This window comes from Parasteatoda tepidariorum, chromosome 2 (genome assembly GCF_982258835.1).
Source record: "Parasteatoda tepidariorum strain Cologne lab strain chromosome 2, Ptep-v5.0, whole genome shotgun sequence".
In the NCBI taxonomy this organism is placed as follows: Eukaryota; Metazoa; Arthropoda; class Arachnida; order Araneae; family Theridiidae; genus Parasteatoda; species Parasteatoda tepidariorum.
In genome coordinates, this window is record NC_141756.1 from 65,439,982 (window position 1) to 65,466,482 (window position 26,501).

General features: G+C 28.2%; 1 protein-coding gene across 1 annotated transcript; it reads left to right on the forward strand.

The window, feature by feature from the left end:
- LOC107438549 (ras-related protein Rab-20) lies at window positions 1-26,106 on the forward strand. Its single transcript, XM_016050861.4, has 6 exons — window positions 1-559; window positions 16,789-16,882; window positions 18,902-18,958; window positions 20,694-20,806; window positions 23,078-23,174; window positions 25,395-26,106. Exons 1-6 carry the CDS (start codon window positions 531-533, stop codon window positions 25,644-25,646), a joined length of 642 nt encoding a protein of 213 aa, XP_015906347.1. The 5' UTR covers window positions 1-530; the 3' UTR covers window positions 25,647-26,106.
- Window positions 26,107-26,501: the final 395 nt, after the last annotated feature.

The window sequence follows — 26,501 nt, forward strand, 5'->3', positions numbered from 1 at the left end:
TTTTGAATGAGGGTTGGCAACAACTAAGTTTCTACGTTTGGCGAATCAGCGAATCTTCCGTCAATTGTAAATATTGTGAATAATTTAATTTCTTCTTTTCTTTCTTTCAAAAGTGTTAAAGATTATGCAAAATTTTTTGTTCTATTAGGTTAGAAGGAATTTAATGTATTCCAGTTTAGTTTTATGAAATTGGACTGTATTTCATAACCTTTTATTTTGTAAATGATGGTTTGTACTTGGCGAAGTTTTGCGCCAAATTATCAGTAGCAAGCGCCAAAGCCAAAGTGAAAGTCTTCAGTTGTCTGTTAGCTTATCTAGTTATTTATTTGTGATTTGTGAGTGCATGTTTTTATTTATCGTTTGCTGCCGTTTATCGACTTTACTCATCGGCTTTTGCATGCTTGATTTTTTTTTTCGTGCAGGAAAAAAATCATAGCTATATTTTAAAATTTTTATTGATAAAACGAATTAAGAGAAAAACTTTACTAAACTGAATTTTCACACACTATTTGGAATTTTTACGAAAGAATATGTCAGAAATTCATTTGAAGAATAAGGCGTAAGTCAATTATAAATTTTCTTATACTGTTATCTTTATTATTAAATTTCTAAGTGAAATGTATAATTTTTATTTTAATGAAATACTGGATATATCTCTTATTATTTTGTTTATTTATTTGAAAACTTAATAATTTTGAGTTCAGAAAATAGAAGACAGGCTGTAGAACTCCGAACATTTAACCTCTTATGAGGTACTAATTAGTTAAGATATTACTACTCTGTGCATATATTCACTGGTTTGTTTACATGTCTATTAAATTCTTGAAAAGTTTATAAGATGAATCTAGAGAAGGGATTACATTGCAAAATATTTGTATTGTTAAAATTATTATGATATATGCTATTCTGAGACAAAAACACAAACGAAACTATTTTTTAGTGGTTTTTGGACCTATGGTCCATCTTTAATTTTTAGTACTGGACTTATTTTAAAGTTCTTTTGAGAAGGAAAAAAAAACCTACATTTTTAAGTACTTTAAAACATGAATCAAAGCCTTGATTTTAAATTATATTAGTGATACATCAAGATGAAGTGAGCACCATTATATTTAATAATAGACAAATATTTAAAAAATTATTAATCTTTTTTTAAAGAAATTGCTACATTAGCTGGATATTTCCACCTAGATGAAAAATTGTTCAAATCAATGAATAATTTTAATGCATTTACAAACTTTTTAATAACTCTGATGTTGAGAGACTTTTAATGAATTCATTTCAAAAAACAGATTTTTTTTCATAGTGAGATTTTCCCTCAGTTATTGTAATCAGCATAGAGGTCATTATTTAAAAGTTGATAAATAGTTAGGATTAGTCATATATAATAAAACTTAAGTAATAATTAATATAAGCTCATTACAGTTATAAAAAAAATGTTTGTTAGAAAGTATTTTATCATATGATGTAAGAACTCCCACAGAATAGCTTAATTAAATTTCTGATACTGAACATACCATCTAATTTAATGCTAATTTTTAAAATATGACTCTATTTTATCTACTTGTGTGGACATTATCATTTGTAAGGCATAAGTTAAGTAGCATAAGGATATTGAATTGTTTTAAATATTTTAGACTAAGTACAGCAAATTATCTATGATATTTACAAAGTGTGCATGTAATATTGTAGGTTTTATTAATGGTATATTTTGTAAGTTTGAATAATAAATTTTTTATAGAAAATTAGGGTGGGGGCCACAATGACATTTCTAGGGCCACAGGTTGCTTATCCATATGTGGAAATCTAGTGATTGTCAGATGTTTGCAGTAAATAGCCAGTGGTCAGAAAAACTAATATTTTTTTGTAGTTTACTACAACTAATTAGTTAAAAATTTAGTCAACTGCAGCTGGTATTACTTTTTTTTTTTAAATGAAGTGACTGCAAACTACTTTGGAATTGTAGTAACTACTTCACTACTTTAAAGTGGTGAAGTAGTTACTACAATTCCAAAGTAGACCAACTTTGATCAACTTAAGACCAACTTAAGAGTAGACCAACTTTGCTGGAACTTAAGCTACACCTATGTTCAAAATGTTTTTTAATAAGAAATTGGCTTAGATTAAATATAAAGGAATAATTAGGAAATATTTATTCATGAGCCAGTTCCAAAACATTTTCTTGAATTTGTTCATTTAATCTTCAACTTTCGATGCCTTTTTTCGAAAGAGAATATTTAATTTAAGAAATGCAAAATTATCAAATTACTTGTAATTTTTAAATTGTTTAATGCTCTTTTATTTCCTCTAAGAAATTAAGTAGATCGAAAATATGTTCCATTTCGAAATAACATTAATGTTTCACAAATGTCCATTCACATGTGAAAGTGTAACCAAAATGATTAATTATCTATTTTTCATAATGGCTAGTTTAAATATTAGATATTCATGATTTTAAATACCAGATTTCTGTTAGCACTCAGCTGCAACCAGAGTGTCATTTGCATCTATTGACAGACGTGCGAAGATTTGTACCCATCAAATTCTAAAAATTAGTTAGAACAGTGTTTCTTTTCTAAACTAACGTTAAAAGTAGTTGTTTGGATTTGCTATGAATTAGATTTTTTTTTATAGCACGACTTTTATTAAAAAAGAATCACTCTACACTACAAAAAAAAAAAAAAAAAAAACAGCGACTACAGTAGTTTCACTACTTGTAGTGCACTATTTCTGACCACTGTAAGGGTAAATAGTCAGTCCATTGCTGTTTTAAACATATAATTTTCTATGTGCAACTAGGAACTTTTTTAAAAATCTATGTTAAGAACTTTCGGCTCTTTTCCATAATATTGAATAAAAATCTTTCTATATTTTTCTGGTGTCATTCAAATTCTTAATATAGTTATGTTAGTTTTGTAGTCAATACTTTTCTTATGTTAGTCCCAGAAATAAATACTTCATGGTTAGGTAAAAAAATGGAATCTGTAAATTGATTTAGTAATGATTCAACAGAGAATTGAAACAAATTTCTTCATCGATTGTCTTAACCTTCAAAAACAAGTGGTCTTTTTTCAAAAGATAATAAGAAATATAATATTCTTTTTGAAATGTATCTGTATATCTAAAAGGCAAAGCAGTAACTTATCACCAAGTCTCCCACTCAGTTAAAAATCTAAATTTTGGACTATGTGTTGTTTGTGAGATGAAACTTACTAGGGAAACTTCTGAATGCTTACACCACTCTCAGAAGTTGCAGTCCAAACGTCCAAATCGATTCTACCTTGCCGAAAACTCATAACTTCTCTAAGTATGGAAAAAAAAACACTATTCAGCACTCTGGGTTTAAGCTGGTGGAGGTGGAAAAAAAACTTGCTATAATTGTATGAGATAAATAATTAATAAATAAAACCAGACTAGGATAAAATGAAAAATTTTCTGCGAACACAAAATCTCAGTAAATCCAGCAATTGATTGATTATTAGCAATTGGTTGATTATGGTAACTTGTTTCAACCCTTTCATCTCCACCATGTTTTGGCAAAATTTGTTTGTTAATCAGATTCTTTTTAATTTTTATATAACTTTTTATTAATTCATAATGCATGGATACGTTTGGCAAAAAATCAAAAGAGCTGAAAATAGAAATCCAAAAATTCTATTTTCAAAAACGTTTTTTAAATAATTGAAATTCGAGCAAGAAAAAAGTGTGAGCAGGAGGCATTTATCCACAGAATCTTATCAATGTTTTAATAAAAATACTGATGCGAGATTTTATTTATATTAATTGTGTGAGCATGAATCTCAATGTGTGATTTTTAAATCACGCGAATACGAATCCCGACATTTAATTTTAAAATTACGAATCTCTATGTTTGATTCTAAAATTACGTTGCGAATCTTAATGTTTGATTTTAAAATAGCGTGAATACGAATCTCGATAGTTCATTTTCAAATCGCTTGAGTACGAATTATACGATGTATAATTTTTGAGTTAAATTTCGATATTTAATTTAACACTTGAGCACGAATCCTAATAGTGGCTTTTAAATCGCGTGAATACGAAACGCGGTATTTGATATAAAATCTAGTAAATACGAAACACAATGCGCGATCTTAAATAGCGTAAATAGGAATGGCGATGAGTGATTTTTAGATCATGAATGTAATTTTAAATCGCGTTTGCGTTGGTAAGAAAAAGAGTAAAAATGATTTTTTTTCCTTCCACTCCGGAATTTGTAAAAGACTAGGGGATTTGTAAAGGCAGATTTTTTTTCTTTTTTGGTAACAGTTGAAAGTTTTCAGCAATGGTGACAAAATTTCCGCGTTTTAAAACAGCGCCGTTTTATGAATCTTCATTTCAACATTGTAAGATACAATTTCATACCGAATATCGAGAAATTTATGAAGTTGTACTAAAGTAGATCCCATTGCACGTAAATTATGTTTCTTCTCATCGAATAATCATAAATTAAACCCCGATAGTTAAAACATTTTTCATTTAGTGTTTAGTTCTTTGTTAAAATATTTTTAATAAAGCTATTAAAAATATTTTAACCAATACTATCAAAAACTTAAGTTAATCAAATGAAAATTTAATTATTAAATCCACTATTTATCTACTACACTTCATAGTAAAGCTTTACATTAATTATTCTATATTCAAACATTCATCACAAATTTCTTACATAAAATTTATTTTATATTAAATTAACAAAAAGCTAAAAATAAAAATATTTTTAATTATGTAAACGAAACTATATCTTGTAAAATATTTGTTCGACAGAAAAATTATAATATTTTTATTATATTTTGCATAAATATTATAACGCTGTCTTGTTTGACAATTTCTTAAATAAAAAATGAAAACTTGATTCAATTTTTTTAATTTTATTTATTTATATATGTTACCGGCAAAGTATGAAATCCGGCATTATATAGAATGCCTAAAATTAGCCGGCAAAGTATGAAATGCATCTCCGATTCGTCAAAATGTCATTCAAAACATCATCCGATTTGATATTAATTTATTCATGGGTATAATTACATTTATTCGATATTTTAATACTTACTGATTACATTTATTCGATACTTTAATATTTACTGACGACAGATTAGAAGAAACAGCAGTGTTTAGAGTATCGGGCAAATGTATACCGGGCAATGGCACTTAACTAGACCTAGTATGACTAGACCTTTGGTAAATGTCTGAAATATATACTAGCTCTAGTGCCACTGTCCGGTATACATTTGCCCGATACTCCAAACACTGATGTGTCTTCAAATCTATCGTCAGTAAGAATTAAAATATCGAATAAATGTAATTATATCCACGAATAAATTAATATCAAATGGGATGTAATAAATATTTCGGACATTCACCAAAGCGACTATGTGATTGTCAACATTCACCGGTGAAAGTCAACAACCACCGATTTCGGTCATTCACAGTAACATGCACATCATAATAACCTCATCAGGACGTTTATTTCATACTTTGCTAAATAGCATTTGGCATGCTATAGAATGCCTAAGCATTCTATACAATGGCTAGGGAAAGTATGTAATACTTCTCACATTTCATACTTTGCCTAAAAACATCCGGCATTCTATACAATGCCGTCGTTTCATACTTTGCCGGTAACATATATATTCTTTTTAGTTAGAGTAAAAAATTTTAAAATAAATAAAAGCTTGCTTTATAATTACGACCAACAACAACGAAGATAAAATTCATCAGAAAAGCGAAAAAGTCGTTAATCCAAATTTTTGTCCGTCAAGCCAAATTTTGCCGGGAATCAGCAGGATAACAAATAAAGAACCGACTGGGTAACAATTTCAATTTTTACAGAGTATGCGGAGACGGACCCGGTAAAATTTTAGGATAAGCGTATATTAATCTCTAATATATACGTTTAAAAATTGAAATCGCTAATGTACAAATTGAGAAACAATTTCTTGCAAATGTATGAAAACATCAGCAAAGCCGAAAAGAGGAAAGAGTTTCACACTCACACGGCACTTAGATGATATATTAAAATAAAATAAAAAGTAGAAAATTTTTATATTTCTAAAACTAATTCGAAATTTTAAGATGTCAGAAAATTCACCTTTAATTTTGAGTACGCAATTACAGAAAATTATAATTCTACTGTGGTTAGTATTTCCTTATGAAAATCGCTTTCGAAGTAATAAATAGGTCATAGTTTGCAAAAATGAAGTAGAATGAATAGAAACATTAGCTTAATAAGAACAGACTTGATATAAACAAAGAAAACTGCAATTTTATTGTAATTTAATTTTTTTTGCTCTATAGGAATAAAATTTGCAAACGATATCTGTATAGATCTTCAGTGATAAAATTTTATTTTTAATTATGCCGAGAGTACTCAAACTTCGTTTGCAGATGATTGATGATGAGCTTTCTGTAAAATATAATTAATATTGTGCAAAGGGCGAAAATGATTAAGATGTCTTAATAAATTGTTCGAAGATGCATAATTTACAATTGTCTACATAGTTACCGAATTTCCGCAATTTTTTTTATTTTTTTGGCAAAATGGCTTCATTACCGTGTATTCAAAAATGTTCTAGGAAAAAGTGATCTGTCTTATCTATAAAACTCGAGTATGGGAATATAAGACGTGTGTTAAAGAATGTTCGAATCTCTACCTTATCAGATTCTGGAATTTAGAGGTAGTCATAGAGATTTAAAAATTTACCAAAAAAAGTTAGGCGTGTGTTCTTTATCGTTGCTTTAATTCAGTAGTTGCGAAAGTGTTCCTGTTGCGATCTGCTGCCGATTTTCATGCGCAAGCGATCGTGTTATGGGTTTGGAGAACTGGAGCAAACACACATGCCCATAAAAAATATTTCATTCAAGTGGGTTAAATTTGATTGACGAAAAAAATGAATTATTGTGATCTATAGAGATATCTGTGAGGGTCTTTAAAGGGCAACCTCGCAGAAACTAATGTCGTGACATGTAATCTCGAGTTATGACTTAACAATACCTTAAAATATCCCTCTAAGAAAAAAATATTTCCCCTTCAAAAAATGCAATTAGAAAAAGAAAATTAAGGATTAAAAAGTTTAGAGTGTCAAGTGTTCCCAGATTAAATTATAAATTCACCATTCTCCATAAAATCATTAAAAGATGTCAGGGGTTCTCCGAACGGGTGTGGAACGGGCCTTTGCTGTTGCAACTACATTTTGCATTGTTTTTTTTTAAATATTTTTTTTACATTTTTGTCACAAAATTATTTCTAAAATTGAGGAAATTCTTTTTTCTCTGAAAAAATTGCTTACAGGTGTTATTGCACTCGGCACAAATACTCGTTACACATTTTCACTTTACTTATTACTATTCTGAGAACGGTTGCAACCGCAAAGAGATAAACAGTGACAGAATATTCAGTAACATGAGTTCTTTTCTTCTGATTCGAACAATGCTTGAATCGGACAAATTATTCCTTTCCCCACTCAAATAGCTTGTTCCCAGAAGCATCAAGATAATTTTTTCCGATATCATATTTTGAAACTGTTCTTCATTTTACATTTTATCTACTGATTGTATTTAATATCAAATATTTCTCTGTATACCTTAAATAGATAATGGGATATATGCAAGTGGCGAAGTGTGGGTATATCTCGATCCTTATTGGTTGTTGAAACGTGTCATTTGTTTACGTTATCAACTGTTCTTTCCTTTCTATTTCGAGTAAGCCAAGCCCGCAAGTATCAGTTCTCTTAAGTGACGCACTCTAAAATTCTTTTACAAAGATTCTTTCTATAATATTTATATAGAGACTTAACAAAGACAGGCGCGAAGCCCTGTGGAACATGAACTACTAGTAATTATGCATCGAAGTTACCAGGTACACAAAACAAAAAAATATATATAACGCTTACAATAAAATACATAGACAAATAATAAAACTATGTTAAGTAAAAGAAGAAGATGAGAAAGAAACTTAGCTCAACTTTAATTCGCTATTTTGCTGATAAAGATTAGCAGGCGCTAATCTTTATCAGCAAAATGTGTGGTATGTGTTCACATGTGTGGGTATGAGAGGTCTTCTTCTTGGAGTGCAAGTACCCAATTGTTGTAAAATTGATAAAAGACAGAATGGCATTTATATGTAAATTTTTGTTTGTCCTTTTTATTAATCAGTTTTATGAAATTGATAAAAGTTAGAACGGTATTCATTACCTGTAAATTTTTATTTATCATTAATTTAACAGTGTTTAGCTGTGGTATCTATTTATCACCCTTTCTCCATATTATACTCAATATATACTCCATTATATTATACTCCAATATTATATATTAATATTATAATCTATTAAGATTTTTGTTTTGATCATTATTCGGGATTTAAGGCCTGAAACTTAAAGTGATTTTTTCTTTATTGCATTATAAAGTGACACAAGATATTTCCTAATTCTGAAACATTTTATGATAATGATATTTAGCTACAGTTTTACAATAATTAAATGGCAAATTAGCTTATTAATAAGGTACATTTGCTTTTATTATAAATTTCCCGTAAGACAGTGATCAATGTACACTTGAAATAAAGAATACTAAAATAGTTATTTAAAATATTAATGCATTATTTAGAAATAACTTTACTATCACTAAATAATTTATTTCTTTGGTGAAAAAAAATTTGAGTTTTTATTGCAACTGAAAAAGGAAATCGAAATTTAAAACTGTCAAAATTTCGATGAAAATTGACGAAGTCATGTTGCACAGAATAGTAATATTTATGACAGTGTCTCGGAAATATGATAAAATTTTCTCAGTTTCTACACATCTGATTCATTGATTTTTTGTTTCATTTTTGTGTTTAATAATATTTTCGTTAGAACTTAATCTTACATTTTTTTTTTGTTGTTTCCTTTTAAAATTCGATTTTTCAAAGCCGACCAAACTAACTTTTAATGTGAAAACTTGATACATTAAGTCTAAAGTTCGCCATTTTTACTTTCAATGCAATCCACTAGGAATAATTGTTCTTTTTTTTAAATAATTTTTCTGTCTTCAAGACATAAACTTTGCAAATTTTACAAAATTTATGCAAATCGTAGTTTAAAATCACCTTCGACAACGACTTTTAATTAAAAATTTGTGCATCGTTTGAGCCCTATTATATTAAAATGCACGAAACGATTTTGAAATTTTTATTTTTTTGATGTAAAAATAAGTTTTGGAATTTCGTTTATTTATTATTTTTTACTTAGTATGTAGATGTTTTCCCTTTAATCATTTTTGTCGAAGTGTTTAGAAATTTTTTATTCTTCTGCTTTTGCAATTTGTCGAATTAATAATTAATTGATAAACAATTAAGAACTTCTAATTTTACATGTCTGATATAGAATGCAGATTTATTATATTTCCGGTTACTCATCTTTATGACCTCTCTCTCTTCTTTATAGATTTCATATCCAGTCTTCGTCCATAAAAATATCAGTTGCTCCTTTTTTTACTTCATTCTAAAGTTTTGAAAACAGGGTGCGTAACGTGCTTATTTTCGATTTTCGTTTTTTAAAATCCCTTAAAGGTTAAAGTGACCACACGTCCCGATTTTGGCGGGACAGTCCCGCTTTTTGGTGGACTGTCCCGCGTCCCGCCGATTTTTAAAAATGTCCCGCTTTTTAGAAAATATCTGCATTTTTTATTTTAAATGTACTGTAAAAATATATTCCTATTATTTATTAAGTATTATGGTGAATATAAAGAAATAAAAAATACATAAAAAACACATAAAATGCGTGCAGAGTAAACTAAATTAGGCAATGTACCAAGTTAGATTTACTCGATGGTGTGCGATCATTGTCTTTACTTCTCGGCTTAATTCAGAAAAGTGCAGACTGCCGTTAGACAGTGCGGTTTGTTGTTCTCAATTTGACGTTCGGTTTGACTCATTATTTGATTGACAAAGGTTGAGCAATAGTCGCCGCAAAGTAACGGTCAATAAGGTAAAATTTAATACTCTTTTTTAGCCTTTGTAATAATTTTTTTATTTATTTCTAGTATTTACCCACAAAATAAAAGATGAGTAAAAAAAGAGGATGCAGATTTAATGAAGAGCTAAGCAGAGAATTTCCATTTATTAAAAGTACCAAAATAGACTATATGGTATGGTGTGATAAACGAAATGCTGAATTTTCGGTCTCACATGGTGGAAAAAACGATATTACTAAGCATCTAGCGACAAAGAGGCACAAAAGATTTTTTAATAATGTCGCTTCCTCATATAAAATGGAACAGTTTTTTCGTAGTGCTAGCTTTAGCAACACGGAAAAACAGCTAGCATTAGCGGAAGGGCTATTTGCTTTCCGCACCATAAACCACATTCAAAGTTTCAGATCAATGGATTGTACGTCGCAAGTGATCAAAACATTATACGACAAAAAATATGCATGTGCAAGGACAAAAACCGGAGCAATTATTTGTAATGTTTTTTCACCATATTCGTTTTCACAATTGTAGAAAGAATTAGAAAAATGCGTATTTATATCCATACATTCTGATGCTTCCAACCACAAAGATTTAAAATTATTTCCCACAGGTGTTAGATTTTTTGATCCAGAAACAGGAATTAAAATTAGAATATTAGATTTTGTTTCATTGCCTGATGAAACTTCACAAATAATTTTTGATTTATTAAGTACTATTTTAAAAAAGAATAATTTAAACAATAAAAATATTGCCCATTGTGCTGATAACACTAACGTAAATTTTGGTGGAAAAGCTAGAAGAGGCATCAATAACGTTTTTACGAAACTTAACGAACATTTGAAGCAAAAAAATATTGGAGTATGTTGTGCAACGCACATTCTATACCTATACTATTTAAACAGCATCCGACTTACTTTCAGTTGATGTTGAAAATATTTTTGCAAACATTTATTCGTATTTTTATATATATATTGTGCTGTGTTGAAAGTTTGACTAAATTGTAATTCTCATTTCATCCCATTTGTCCCGCTTTGTCTCAATAAAAATGTGGTCACTTTATTAAAGGTGCTTTTTTTCATTAGGTGTTTTTAAAAAGTGCTCAATTTTCCCTTTTTCAAAATGAGATTTTTCCTTTACTATTTGATTTTCGCTTCGAATTATGAAAAAAGACACAGTTCTCATTGTTCTATTCAAAATTTTCACAATTAATTTAACCCCAATCTATTTCGGTGTATTGTCAATCCGTTGCTTATGAAAACGCCTTTCGTTTTACATGATTCAAAATTTCATGATTTTTGACAATAGTCAGAGGTCTGTTTAGAAGAAATTTGGGTCCGTTAACGGACCCTTCACAAAATATCTTTTCATAAAAACGGACCATTCACAAAATGATTTTTCTTTTAATTGGACCCTTCACAAAATGATTTTTCTTTTAATTGGACCCTTCACAAATTTGTTTATCTTCATTATTGTTTTGTTAATTGAATAAACCCTTCCCAGAGCAGAAAACAAAAAAAGATGAATGTAAACGAATTAAGTTTTGTTTTCGGCAGACGATTCTTCCATTATTAGACGATTCTTCCATATTCTGCGTTCAGCAGTATAGGCTAAATACCAAATATTTGTATGTTGCATCTCTAATTTAGAAGCAGCAATTGCTGTTTATTTTTGAAAATTTAGTTTTTTTTTTATTATAATTTTACAGTGCTGAGCATAATCTTGTATCTATTTACAATTTAAAACCTCCTTGAAAAAGTTTTTTGCAATAACCGGACTCTATTTGTACAAATTCATAAAAGCAGGACCCTGGTTGAAAGAATGTGAATAATATTTTCACAACTTCACGAAAATCGGACTTTTCACAGAATGTCTGGACGGATCCCTGATGTAGTAAAAAACAATACCAAAAAGTTTTTTTTTTTTTTTTTTGACATGACGGTTAAAACAAGATAAAACCGTCAATTGTCAAAAACTTTCCAAAGTGGTTAAAAATATTTTTTGAGTGCTGGAAAAGTGGTTAAAATGTGCTTATTTTTTGTTGAATAATTTAGCTACGCACCCTGGGTAAACCTTTCAAAATTTACTTTAAATGACACACAAACAGGATACCATTCACTGCCTGGTATTCCCAATGTCATTAAACTTGACTCACAGTTTTACACAGGCAAATCCTTATTGACGTGCATATAAATCAAGCTCTTTGTTGACAAAACAAATTTTCACAAACGTCACTCACTCTGCTTTGACGTCATTATACAAGACCTTCAGAGTTCTAGAAAAGATAATACCCGAATTAAATGTATTTCGGAAGCTGTTATCTCCTACTAGATTAATCGTAATCTAACACTGTATTAACCATTAGAAGTTTTAATGATAAATAGACTTCTAAGAATGCTTCTGATAATTAAAATTGATGTAGCAGGAAAGTTTAGAGATTAAATTTTAAATATATAATTTTTTAAAATAAATTTTAAATGAGAGTTCTGTAAGCATGATAAATGCTAAATAAAATTAAAGATATGTACAAAGTTGTTTAATGTGTAAACACCTGGTTAAAGTTTTGTTTGCCTTTGTACCTCATGGAATGGGACAAGGGTTTAACCCTTTTTTAGCTGAATAATTTCTAGAGTAGATTTTTTTTTGTTGTGCTTTTTGATTTTGCTGGCGCAAGTAAATACAGCTATTTTATTTACTTATTTAAGAAGGTAACTCAAAAAAAAAGAAGAGAAAGAAAAAAAAAAGTTTAATTTACTTGCACCTGCTAACATTGCATTGGCAACTCTACCACTTGTGCCGACGAAATGGAAAAGAACCTTTTTTAAAAATTTCTTTTTTCATTATTTTTCCATTTAATTTTTTTTAAAAAATAAACTAATTTAGTTTACTGTTAAAACAATTTTCCCATTTTCTTTATTGACCAGGTCAATATAATAATTACAAAAGGGGAGGGGGAAGCACTATTTAAAGGTTTATATAGGTAAATAAGTTTGTAAACCACAATAAAACTCTTTAGCGGGAATGTTGTGGATGGGTACCTGGGGGTATCACTGTACTCGTAATGATTTTTCAATAAAATCCGGTTTTTTTTATGAATTTGTATTATCTTTTATTTATTTATTTTTTTGTAAAAATTTGAAGTTCTTGAATTTTTATGAATGTATATTTAAATTTTAAATAGAATAAAAATGAATACATATGTTGCTTAGTGTTTGTATTTTGTAATTAGCTTTTTAATTTTATGTTTGTTTAGCATGGAATTATGTTATGAATTTAAGTTTACTTTAAAGTCTTCATAGTTAAAAGAATTTCACACCAAATGCAGTTTGATGGAAAGTTTGAAAAAAATGTGCATAAAATTTTTGATTTTTTAGCATTTCCTCACTGATACCTTTGCCACTATAAGACAGCTCTTCAAACTAAAACCCCCATATCAATTAAAAATAGATCGAAAATCCTCAAACCCCGGACATAAAAAAAAGTTCTTCTCAACAGAAAACTATACAACTCTTTAGTAAGTGATTAAATGTTGCAGGATCTAGCCTGTCATTTTTATAGCGAGAGGGGAAGAGGGAGGCATAAATTTTGCTACTTAGACAAATGAGGCATTGTTTCGGATGTATTTTTTGATGCTGAATCCAATATCGGATCATATAACTCATATGAGACAAAATTCGTGATGATAGGACTAATGAAAATTGCGTACAAAATCTACAATCCTCGACTTGTACATATTTATGACTCTGTGGTTGCTGTCTAGACAAGTAAAAGTATTGCTTCTTATGTAATTTACTAGCAGTTGATTAGAATGAGACTAAACTCAATAATTGAAAAAGTAAATACAGTACACTCTCGATTATCCGTGCGCGGATTATCCGGTTTGCAGATTATCCGTGCTCATTCCGGAGTCACACAAAAAATAAAAAGAGAAACATTTTCAAGATTAAAAAAATTTGATTCATGAAGTTATAACACTACCAAGTTTTTGGAAGCAATATTCGTTATTGGATTGCAGTATATGGACCATCAGCAGAATGGTCAAAGGTAAAATCGTCTACGTTATCACGATCTTGGAGAAAGATCATACCGCTTGATGAACAATCTTCTTCAGATGTTCAAGAAAAATATGATAACAGTATTCTCGAACAAGCTAAGGTTTCGAAATTCTTGATGAAGAAAATTTAGAAGATTGGTTTCAAAGTGATGCATGTGAGCCTGGCTTCCAGTATTTGACTGATGAAGACATCGTTATGTTGTTAAATCAAATAGTGATGATAGTAACTGATGCAGAAGATGTAGTAAATGAATAAAATACAATTTCTCATTCTGCTGCTCTGTGGAAACTTTATTAGAATATATGGGAGGATTTGATTACGGTGACATTACTGCGGTTCGTAAAATATGTGTATCGATATATGGCGAAGACGCATTACACATTTTTTAATAAGGAAAATTCCTAGTTTGATGTTATGCATGCAAATGTCAGTAATTTTGATATCTTATGTACTGATATTGAATTTTTCTTTAATAAAAGGAGTTTTCGGATTATCCGTGTTTTTCGATTGTCCGTGTGACCTATTCCGGTGATTAACCCGGATAATCGGGAGTGCACTATGTTAAAAAATATTTCTAGTAGGTAAGAGAGTGCAAGATTTTTATGCGTAAAAAGTACAATTTTTTGTCTTTCGGATGCACAAGAGGCTTGTGTAATTTTTTGTTTCCTATTTTTTACTACGAATAATTGAATGAACAGATCGCTAGGATGAATAATGTAGAAGTTATAAGAGTTTTAATGAATTAAAATGTACAATTTTTTATTTATTCACCTTACGGTAACGATATATGGTAAAGAAGTTTCAGCCCTAACTTCCATATCCAAACATTAAAATTCTACCTTGCTGAAGACTGTTAAACTTCTCTTAATAAGGAATAAATGCACTACCTCGCTCACTGAGCTTAAGCGGTTCTTAATGAAAAAATAATCTCTCTTTAATTCGATAAGATAAATATAGACATAAATGTTTGATGAATGAAACTCTAATGATTTCTAAACTACTTGTCCTGTAGACTCGAGTTTTGTGTCATTCTATTCATCATAAAAAATGTACACAATACTTAAGTTGTCTAGATATTGTTAAAAGTCTAAATAAATCCTAGTCAAAAATAGAACTTTTTTACATAATTTTTTTTTAGAACTTCTGAACTGTTAGTCCTTTCGACATGTGTTAGGTTTCATTCCATAAAATAAACGAAACAATATTTCATTTGTCTAGGTAACAATATTTAATGTTCTCCCTTATAATCCTCTCAGGGGGGACCCCACCCTGAGATGGTAAAATATTAACGTTTTTCTTGAATTTTTTTTAAGTAATAGAGTCAATGCAGAGACTTCTTGTTTTTCTTTTTAATGTTATTTAGCTACAATTTAAGTCTATTTTAAAAAATTTTCTTTCACAAAATAATAAAAAATAAGTTGGTAGCAGCTCCGTGTGTGGCTGGTCATCAAAAAGTAGCACCTCACTGGCCTCATGGATTTAGAAGTCCTGAAACATAGAAAAACGATTTTGTTTAGATTTTCTGAAACATAAAGACATTATCTAAAAAGTAGCATAGCGGTTTTTTGATATTCACAAAATTACCAAAATGGTGGCAACTTAAAAAAAAAAAGTTAAGTTTTTCATTAAAAAAATATTCATTAAAATACTAATTTAAAATCGAAATATAAAAATATCACAAAAATCCTTTGCTACTTTCTAAAGAACATATTTTTACGTAATTTAAAATAAAGAACAGCTTATTTCGTTGTATAGATCATGAGAAAAACGTTAGGCCAGGCCGCGTTTAAAGTTTTGACTTATGGTAGGGGAAAACGTTTAATTTCATAAATATAATGGTCGATAAATGAAATACCTACAATAAGTTTCTATTTGCAGTCAACAGAATGGATGAGACAAAAAGAATGTCGTCCCTCCTAATCCGGCCGAACGGGCCTTTCTACCTGCTTAGCGACGACTCTCTATTTTCCGGTATAACTTCCAAACGAAGTTGGGTACTGAGAAATCGTTTTAGACAGACATTAGGAAGAGTACAAAGATTCGAAAAACGAAATGAAATTTTTTTCGAATTTTTGAAATATTCAGGTTAGGGTCCCCCCCTTAAGTAGATTTTTTTCTTCTCGATGCCAAGGTTGAACCCTATGTTTACAATGCATTCAAGTTGTGTTTCTGACTAGCAACTCTAGATTTAATAAAGTAAATTGCTGGCTTACAAATGAGTCAAGTGTGTTATATGAAATACATTAAAAAATGGAATTGTTTATTGCAAATAGAATGTGGGCTTTTAGTTGAAATGTGATTTTTTTAAAAATAGTTTAAAAATGCGAAAAGGCAGTGTTTGCATTAATAATTTTTCAAAACACTATTTTTTTTAAAATACTAATACATCTTTTTTCTTGATAATCGAGAATTTTTTTTTTTTTTTGCATGGTAAATGGATGTTGAATAACATAGCTAAAAATTGATTCTCAGTTCAGAATCATTTCTCATCACGAATTTTTAAAACTAATATTGAATGCTCAGTTTAGAAATTTTTTTTTTTCTGCTTTAGATATTGATTTTAGTAGACCCTCAATGTGCCTGGTTTTTTTACTTAATTTTTTCACTAGGGTTTTACAAAGAATTCTCAAGGGCAGTCAAGATGGTATGTGCAAATTATAAACATTAAAATGGCTCAGATTTTATGATCATGACTCTAATTATATTGAAATAAAGCAGCTTTGATAGACAGTTTAAAAGTCTTTGAATAGAAACTGAAAAATGTTTTTCTTTTTAGGGATTTAAAAGTTGTGATGGTTGGTGATGCATCTGTTGGAAAGACTTGCTTAGTTCTTAGATATATTGACAGACAGTTTCAAGAGTCAGTTAGTGTAAGATTTTATTATTTTATTTTACTTATTGGTGTCATTGTGCCTCACCTTTTAGACTGCATATTATTTGCTATGAAAGAAGTGTTATTGCTAGCTGAGTAAAAAAGTTTGAAGAATTTATCGGCTGCAAAGATGCTCTGCTCTAGTAAGCTCTAATCATATTGCAATCATAGTAAATAAATAAACGTAGTATTAAAGAGAATGATTTAAAATTACATTTCTACTCGAAATTAGAATTTCTAAGCTTTTTTACAATTCGGTGTAAATCAGCTTTATGTAATCAACAAATGCGTTTAAAATTTAATTCTATATATATTACCTTTTCTTTTAAACAATATAATTGCTAATTTATTTATTTCTAATTATTAAAAACAATTTTTGTTTCATTTGATAGATTTTTCAGAGAGTTCACATTTTGAGATATAATTTACATATTAAGTTCATTGCTAAGCACTATTCAAGATGAAATGAAAGAAAAAACATGTGTATAATATTTTTTTACATATAATTGAGAAATACTGTTATTTACATTTTGTTATTATTTGTCTAATAGGAAGTTGATTTTTTTATAAATACCGTCAAAATATCCTTATCATTTGTTACTTATCGAGAATACTATTTCACATTAAAAACCTAAGTATAACATAAATGTTAATTAGAAGTTGCTTAAATTGTTTTGCTCGTTTTGAATATTTTGCTCACAGATATTTGTTAAACTTCATTTCCTTAAATGTTATAATAAAATGTAGTTTTAAATAAAATAGTGCATTAAATTTCAATATAAGACAAAATGTAAGACAAAAAGTTGAAATATAAAACAAAACATAAGAGCAAAATATAAGACAAAAAGTTGAAATTGTCTTTTGAACTGTGAAATTAGAATATAATTGAATGTAAAGATATTACTTTCGCAGAATCCAGTGCAAATATTTATGCATTATACGAAATTTTCTTCCGTGCTGAACATTTTAAATCTCCATATCTCTGGTTTTAAATATGAAAATTGTTCTGTTTTTCTTTTATTGACTTAACAAAGCTCTTTATAGATTAAGCAACCCATTAAATAGTTATATAGAATTTACAAAAATAGAGCTGATGCAGAACAGTTTTCTTATTTGAAACCAAACCAATGCATCAAATATTGAGAAAATTTATTTAAATATTTTTACTTCTATACTTTTGGTTTTAAATATGAAAACTATTCTTCTGTCTTTATGTTGAATCTTCAAAAATACAGCTGATGCAGAGCAGTTTTCCTATTTGAAACCATTAAATATGAAAACTATTCTTCTGTCTTTATGTTGAATCTTCAAAAATACAGCTGATGGAGAGCAGTTTTCCTATTTGAAACCATTAAATATGAAAACTATTCTTCTGTCTTTATGTTGAATCTTCAAAAATACAGCTGATGCAGAGCAGTTTTCCTATTTGAAACCATTAAATATGAAAACTATTCTTCTGTCTTTATGTTGAATCTTCAAAAATACAGCTGATGCAGAGCAGTTTTTCTATTTGAAACCAAACCAGCACATCAAATATTATGAAAATATATTTAAACATTTCAGACAATAAACATATTTTTTTTCCTTCTAAATTTGTAAATATATAATTGGATGTTTGTTCTATATGAAATGAACTTTTTGGTATTTATATATTTATTCATTGCATCCTTCAAGGAAAGATCTTATCTTTTTCCCATCTGAAAGCTGAATTGATATTTGAGATATTTTACCTTATTTATCATGATTTTCATTCTTCTTTCTTTTTTCCTTAATTTTGTAAAAAAATGTTTTTTTGTTCTTTCTTTTTGCTTTAAAACTAACGGGGTAAAGTGTTTTTTACAACTAGCATACAATACAAATGTTTTTTAATTCATTGCAAATGTCCTATAGGAAATAAAGTACTTTTTTTTGTTTTTGTTTGTATGGTTTGATTTTTATAATTTTCTTGTCTCTGTTATGTCATATGTGTTATATGTATTGGAAAATGTTACAAAATATCAATCAATGTCTATTTCAGACCATAGGAGCTGCCTTTGTTTTAAAATCATGGGGCTATTACAATATTGCCATATGGGTATGTAACAAAAATTCCAAAATATGTGTTACTCTTTACTTTATTTAAATTGTTAATGTTTACTGGTTTCTGTAGTTTTTTTCTTTCTTTTCTGTGCAGCATGTTCAACATAATCTAAATTTTGCTCAATACTGCTAGCAAAATTAATGTGTTATGGCGGCAGGTGCCTTAATTTATTTTTGTCTTGTGGATAAAAAATAGTAAATACAAATATCTAATTACGATTTCTGCAGATAAATCTTAGAATGTTTCTCATGTGTTGCAGATTCACCAGACAGTGTTGTAATGCATTGAGGTTTCTGTTGATGGGTGCTAAACTTGCATAAGACACACAAAATTTATTTTACATTTACGAAAATCAACATGAAGGAAGATATTAACCAGATAAAATGTTTTGGATTTTGAAGATTTTTTTATTAGGTTTTTTCAATGAACAAATTTTTGCATAATTTTATTGCTATTTTTGTGATATTTCTGTAAATTAAAGTAAAATCCTTTGTGATCAAGCTAAGACTCTTAAGAATTAAAGCTAAGAATTAAGAATTTTACTTTTTTCCCTTTTTAAACAAGTCTTTTTTTTTTTTTTTTTAGATTACTTTTTGAGATTTGGCAAAATAATTTAAAAACCTAATTTCTTTCGATTTTTGTTCCCAAAATATAAGAGAATAAAAAAGAACATATATAAACATGAAATTATAACATGAAATTTATAAACATGAAATTTCTGTACAAATGAAAATAGATATCTTTTTTTATTTAAAACTAGAACCTCTAATAATTTTTTTACACTATTTCTTGTATTTTTTTTAGTAATCATAGTAAAAAGTATGGTTTTAATTTCAAAAACAAGACATACTTATTTTCTCCTTTTGTTAGGTTATAGAAGGTAGTTTTTTCTCCATTTCTAGTCTTTTATTTTATGTTATTCTTTGTTTAGGGACCTCATAGAATAATTGAAACGCAATATACATTTTTGTAGACCCACAAAACACTTATAACGAGATAAATAACATATTTGTAAATTTTTTCCTTTCTGATTTCCACTTAATACACTGGAGAGTTGGAGCAATGTTGCCAAATGGAGCATGGGCCGACATGCAGGGTAATTAAGGAAAACGTTTATCCCAAGAAAAACACCGAATTTCGTGTACATAATAATTTAGACGGGGAAGTTTTATTTTTTTAAGCACATTCCAATAATACCTTTACTCACAGATGAATATTACGAAGAAGGAATTTATCTTCTTGAACATTTATTTATTTGATAATATAGATTGAGTTATTTTCTAGCAATGGGTATTTATTCTTTTTAGAAATATTTCTAACTCAGTAAAGTACTTTCAAAGGATTGAGAATCACATAGCAATCTATTACCAGAAATGATTTGTGCACCTTGAATTATTACATTTTATCTAAATTATTTTAATTTTATGCTAATTTTTTGTGTTTGGATAATTATTGTCAGTTATTGCTTTCAAATAAGCTCAAAAATATCTACGATTTAATGATTTGACGAGCAACATGGCGAGCTTTTCAAAAAGAAATGTAATTGTAGGGAAGCTGATTTAGTGGCATACGATGAAATTTTTGGCAATTCTCTATCCTTTGAAAGTGCCTTACCTCTATACCAGTTTCTTATACCCTTTTCTGTCAAATTACAAAGCTCTGCTAATTTCAAAAATTTTTTTTTTCTCTAACGTTTTTATTTTAACTTAAATTTTTTTCTGTTGCACAGGATACAGCAGGTGGAGAAAAATATGCTGGATTGAGCACATTTTACTATCGTAATGCTTCTGCTGCAGTCTTAGTTTTTGATATTTTTGATCGTAAAAGCTTTGAAACTCTGCTGTAAGTTTTTTTATCACAATTTTATTTTACTGATCCATAGTTTTTATTTTTGAAGGATGAATTGGTATTGTTGTATTAAATAAATATTCTTCTGAAAATTATGCATTTGTTTTTTATTATAGTGTAGACTATAAATTTTAGAGTCTTAGGATAGCCAGATAAAGTCAGTTTCTATTGCACTGGAAGTATGTTTTAAGAAATGCATCAGCACATGCAAATTAAGTCACATTAATATTATATATGTTTATGTCTTAAAATGCAAGAATTCTGTTTCTCTCCAAGAAAAATAAGTTATTTAATATGGTAAAATGCAAATTTTAGTGTGTGATGAGGCATTGTATGAATTATTGCAAAACTGCATCTTCAAATAAAAATACTGTACTCTGAATTATTTATTCAGTTACATGTTTATTGATTTAAATGCTAGTGCTTATAACAAACAAGCTTTTAAAATAAATGTCTGTTTAGTTTTGAGAATTTATTTTTTTTAAAAGAAAAAAATAAGCTTTGAGTTGTTTATGCTCTAAATTAAGATCCATATAATTTAAAAAATCTTCGTAACACATGATAGTGATGTGTAAAAAGTATCAGAAGTTATTTATGACTCAACATAAATTATTTAGTTCTATTTTTTCACAGAGTTGTTATAGAAAAGATAGAAGTTATAGAAAAAATACTAATTACAAATTATTATTATGTGAAACTATTTAACATTTTCTCAGTTAGAAATATTTATTATATAATAAATAATAGATTTATAATTTATTATGTAAGAAAAGTATGTTTTTGTAACTATTGTTTGTACTTATTACATGGTCTGCACTTAAATTATTAGTTCATTTAAATATTTTATTCTTTGTGCTATTGATTTGTGTTAGTAATTAAACTAAACTTAATTCATTATTTTTTAAAAATTTAAATATCGAGTTGTATCGAAAATTTCTCGTCACCACTAACATTTCACATTGACGTGTTTGCTCATATTTTGTCGGTCAATTTTTGGCATTTGCAAGAAAGAGACTTGCTTTAGAACACTGGATTGTGAAATCTGTAAAAATATTTCATTATAATTAAGTACAAGGTGTCTGAAATAGAACTATAATGCTACCAGATTCGAACCTTCATTTACTTCCCAGTTCTATTGCAAAAAATCAGCTACAGAATGTCACCGAATCATGTGTATAGTTTTAGGTACTACTGTTGTATCATATGACACTATGAAGTTTTGGTATCATAAGTTCAAAAATAAGAACTATGACATTCAATAAGCAGAGCCCTTTGACTGGCTTACTGATGTTGATGTGCTTTACCTGCAAATAATTGTGGAAGAAAATCAGTTTGCAATCACTTGAGAGCTATCTGAGGATTAAACGTTAGTGCCATGTCCATTAATCGCATTATGCCTGGTATAAAGTAGATGTACGAGTTTAATCACTGGGTGCCACAAGATCTGACTCAAACAGACAGATATGTTTAGGCTTGCACTAATCTGCTCGACTATAAATGCAGGGGCAACTCTCTGGTCCGTCGTCACTTGTGATGAAAAGTGGATTTGGGGTGGGTCTGTACTGAGGAGTTCATTGGTAGAATCGCAAAACACAATTTGATTAACGAAATGATCATGCATTGTATCTGGTGGAATTGTCATAGTATTATCCTCAAAGTGTCCGGGAAAAGGTAAAACAATTGATAATAAGGTGAACAGCTAGATGCTACTCTGCTATCAAAGCAAAATGTCAACCTGAGTTCTTCCACGGGAAGGTACTGTTCCTTCAAAGTAATGAAAGAACTCATGTATCTGCATTCATCAGCTGGTATCTGTACAGACTCGAATGGGGTCCTTTGTCCCACTGATCATATAGCCCTTGGCTCCTTCAAACTTCTACTTCTTTGCATCTGCAGCTACCATACAACTGGTGATATCTTCGATTCAGCACAGAGATCTGAAATGAGGTTGATCTGTTTTTGGATTTGCGAAGACTTTGAAAAACTATCCAAATGTTGGCAGAAAATCATAGATTTGGGTGTTTACCTGCACTAAAAGTACTGTTTTCATGTTTTTTCCTTAGCTTTATAACCAAATTGATGTTTGTTACTGCTTGTATATGAATCTTATAGAATTTTGTTATATTTACAGAATTGTTTAAATTACACTGTATTTGCTTAATATTATATATTTTTTTCATGAGAGATCCTAATCAGTTCTGTATAATTATTTTTAAATCTTAAATAATAAATTTTGATGTATGTAAGCATGTTTTTTTTTTTCAGTCAGCGTTACATTCCGATATTGAATAATGTGAGTTCTGCAAAATTAAAGGTGGTTGTTGGCACAAAAAGGGATCTATTGAAGAGTCGAGAGCGCAGAGTAAGTATATGTTTTTTAAAATTTTTTATGTGATAATTTTATAATTATTTTATCACAATAGTATTATTAAGTATCCCCATAGTAAACTAATTCACATTTTATTGCACTTTTAATTTGAGTCCTATTTAGGTTTTTTTTCTCCACAATATTAACTCTTTTATTACTCAAAATTCTGATTAAGATTCTATAGTTTGTTACATTTTAAGTATATCATATTTTTACTTACTATATCTTTTCATGTTATGACATACTTTTCAATAAAAAATGTAATTTGTTAGCTTAATACCCTTCAAAAAGCTTGGAAGCAAAGGATTCATTTTATTCTATCCAGGAAATGTTATTATTTTTTCATTTTCTTTGATTGATAATTTAGTTCTGTACATATATTTTCTTTAAGATTGTTTTTTAAACTTTTATTTTTGTTTAAAATTGATGAATACCAATTTAGATAATGTGGAAAATATTATTATAAATTATGTCATAACAACAGTATTTGTGAAAAAATCCCAAAAAGACAAAGGTATAATACCAAATTACCTATTTTAAAGTTCTGGTTATTGAGTTGTATTATGAATCTGTTGAAATTCAAGTGTAATAGCCATGATACCTATCTTATTCTGATGGAGTTTAGTATTTTTATGTTGCATATTTTGAAATATAATGTTGAGTAGAGTTAATATCATAAATTTATTTGTGATAATTATATAAAATCAATTCTAAGCAAAATCAACTTATATGCTGCTATATATGTCCATAATCTGAGAGAATCAATAATTAGCATTATTAGGATCTGAGTTTCTAAAAACAAAGTAGTTGAACAGACATTCAATTTTGCTTTCATTAAAGTTTTGACATACATAAAACAAAGCAAAATTTCATCTTTAGGAAATAATCTTGTATTTGATCAATCATACAAGTTAAAATGTTGCATTCACAAAGGTGCAGTGAAGGACATAACTAGTAGTGCTTTTGAGGGCACTAAATCATGACAATTAAGCAGGAATGTTTTTTTTAGTGTGAAATGCTATGTAACTATGAGATGAAGCAATACGTAAGCATAAGTTTTTGCTCCAAATCAAGTTTGGCAAAGATAATTTTTTTTTTAAAAAAAGAAGCAAAAAATCAAATTTATTAGAATTAAATCGGATTTATTTTTTGTATTTACCTGTCTAAATCATCTGATAAATTGTATAAACGGAACTTAATATTATTTAAAATCAATAGGATAGCTGAAACAGCTCATATTCTAACTAAACTGTTTTAAAAATTATTATTTAATTATTACAAATTAATCACTGAAAAAATATAATCATAGTTGTTTTTGTTCAAAATAACATACTAAAGACAGGGAGGCAATTTGTCAGATAGATATCCAATGAATCAATTTTGATCAGAATATATTAAAGAAAAGAAGTTATTTTAAGTTTCTCTTGGCAAAATAAGTCTTTTTCATTATTGATATGCGATATCTACATATTTAATAAGTTTTAATATCACTTGTATTGAACTGAATGCAACACTAAATGAGGGTAAATCAAATATGTTTTATTACCAGAACTGATGGGAAAATATAATTTAACAATTTTAACCCACTCTTATTCACTTTTAGTCTCAAATTTTAATATAATAATTACTATACATTGAAATATAATAATTATAATAATGAAATATAATAATTTCTATACATTTTCTTTTCATTATTTCTTTGGATGGAACCCTCATTATCAATAAAATCACATTTAAAAAAAAATTACACCCTAAATAATATACTCATAAATAATAAAATATAAAAATTTTTTTGAAAAAATCAATTGTCTTAAATCATTGATTTTTAAAAAAATACTTGATTCAATTAATTAGGATTAGGTGATTGAAATCGCGATTTTAATCATGCTGAATCAGACAAAATTGCTGCAGAAGCGCATAAAATGTTATTAAAACTGTACAGCATGGAAGCAAGGAGTAAAAATTTAGTTTTTCAATAATTTAAATGATTATGATATTGAAAGAAAGCTGATGATTTCCAGTCGTTGCTATTGAAATTGCATTCATAGTTACAGTTTTTCCTTCAAATGCAAGTAATGTTTTTTTGTTTGTATACCCTGTTTCTTTCATTTTAGGAGACAATTCACTTAACTTTTTGAAAACACCTTGTATTAATTAATTTAAAATTGAATTTTAGTTTTATTTTATGCACTAAATGCATTTTAATTTTTTCAGGTAACAGTAGAAGAAGGAATTAATCTTGCTAAGAGTAGCAATCCCCATTTAGACTTCACAAATATGAGAGTTCCTTACTTTGAAACTTCCAGCAAAACAGGAACAAGTGTGGATGATATGTTTGAATATGTATTTGAACATTTCTTCTCTGATAAGGGCTCGCACCCCAGGCCACAAAATACAAAAATTGACAGTATAGCTATAAGTGACAAAATTGAAAAAAGACAATCAACATTTGTTTGCTGTTCTTGATTTATATAGACTAAAGCTTTATTTGTGCCTCTGTTTAAGAGAAATTGCATTTGCGATTGAGAGCATGAGCCAAAACTTAAAACAATGTTTGGATTGAATTACACATTGTTTTTAAATTTTATAAATTCTGTTGAAATCAGTTAAATTGACGGAATGAAAACTTCTCAAATCATACTATAATTTTAGATAATGTATCCTCTAAGTAACAGTAAGTAATTTTTCTCTTTTACTTGCAAAACTTGTTTATAGTTTAAGCTACAAATTTTATCATGTTTGAAATTGTGTCTTTTAAAATATGCTCAATTGAAAAATTCTATATATTAATGTTTCCATATATATAGTTTGAAAGAGATTTGTTTCATTGCTGTGATATATTATACAAGACGTAAAATAGTGTATTTTTATAAATGTATGTTTGTAATGTTAAGAATATATTTATAAACTTATTATTTACACTGTTTTTGTTTTTCATTCTTTTCTTGTGCTTTGTAAAAATAGCTGACTAGCTAATCATGCATCATACTTCTTTTAACTATCGGTTAGTATAGAATTTTTAATTTTGGTAAAATAATTATAAAATTCATATATTTAAATGTTAATTTTATTTAAATTATCATATAGCTTTTATTCTTTACAGTGTTATTAATAGCTATCATTGTTTTATACTTTTAAGATAAATAGCTTAATTTTACAAATGTGTTGATACTATTTGGAAGTTTTTATAAAGTTATTTTTAATATTTTACTTTTCATTCTTTTTTTTTTTTGTGCTTTATTAGACTACTTCCAAAATGTAGTCACTAGTTCATTACTTTTCAAAGATAAACTTTGCGGGAAAATTTAATTTATGCTAGTG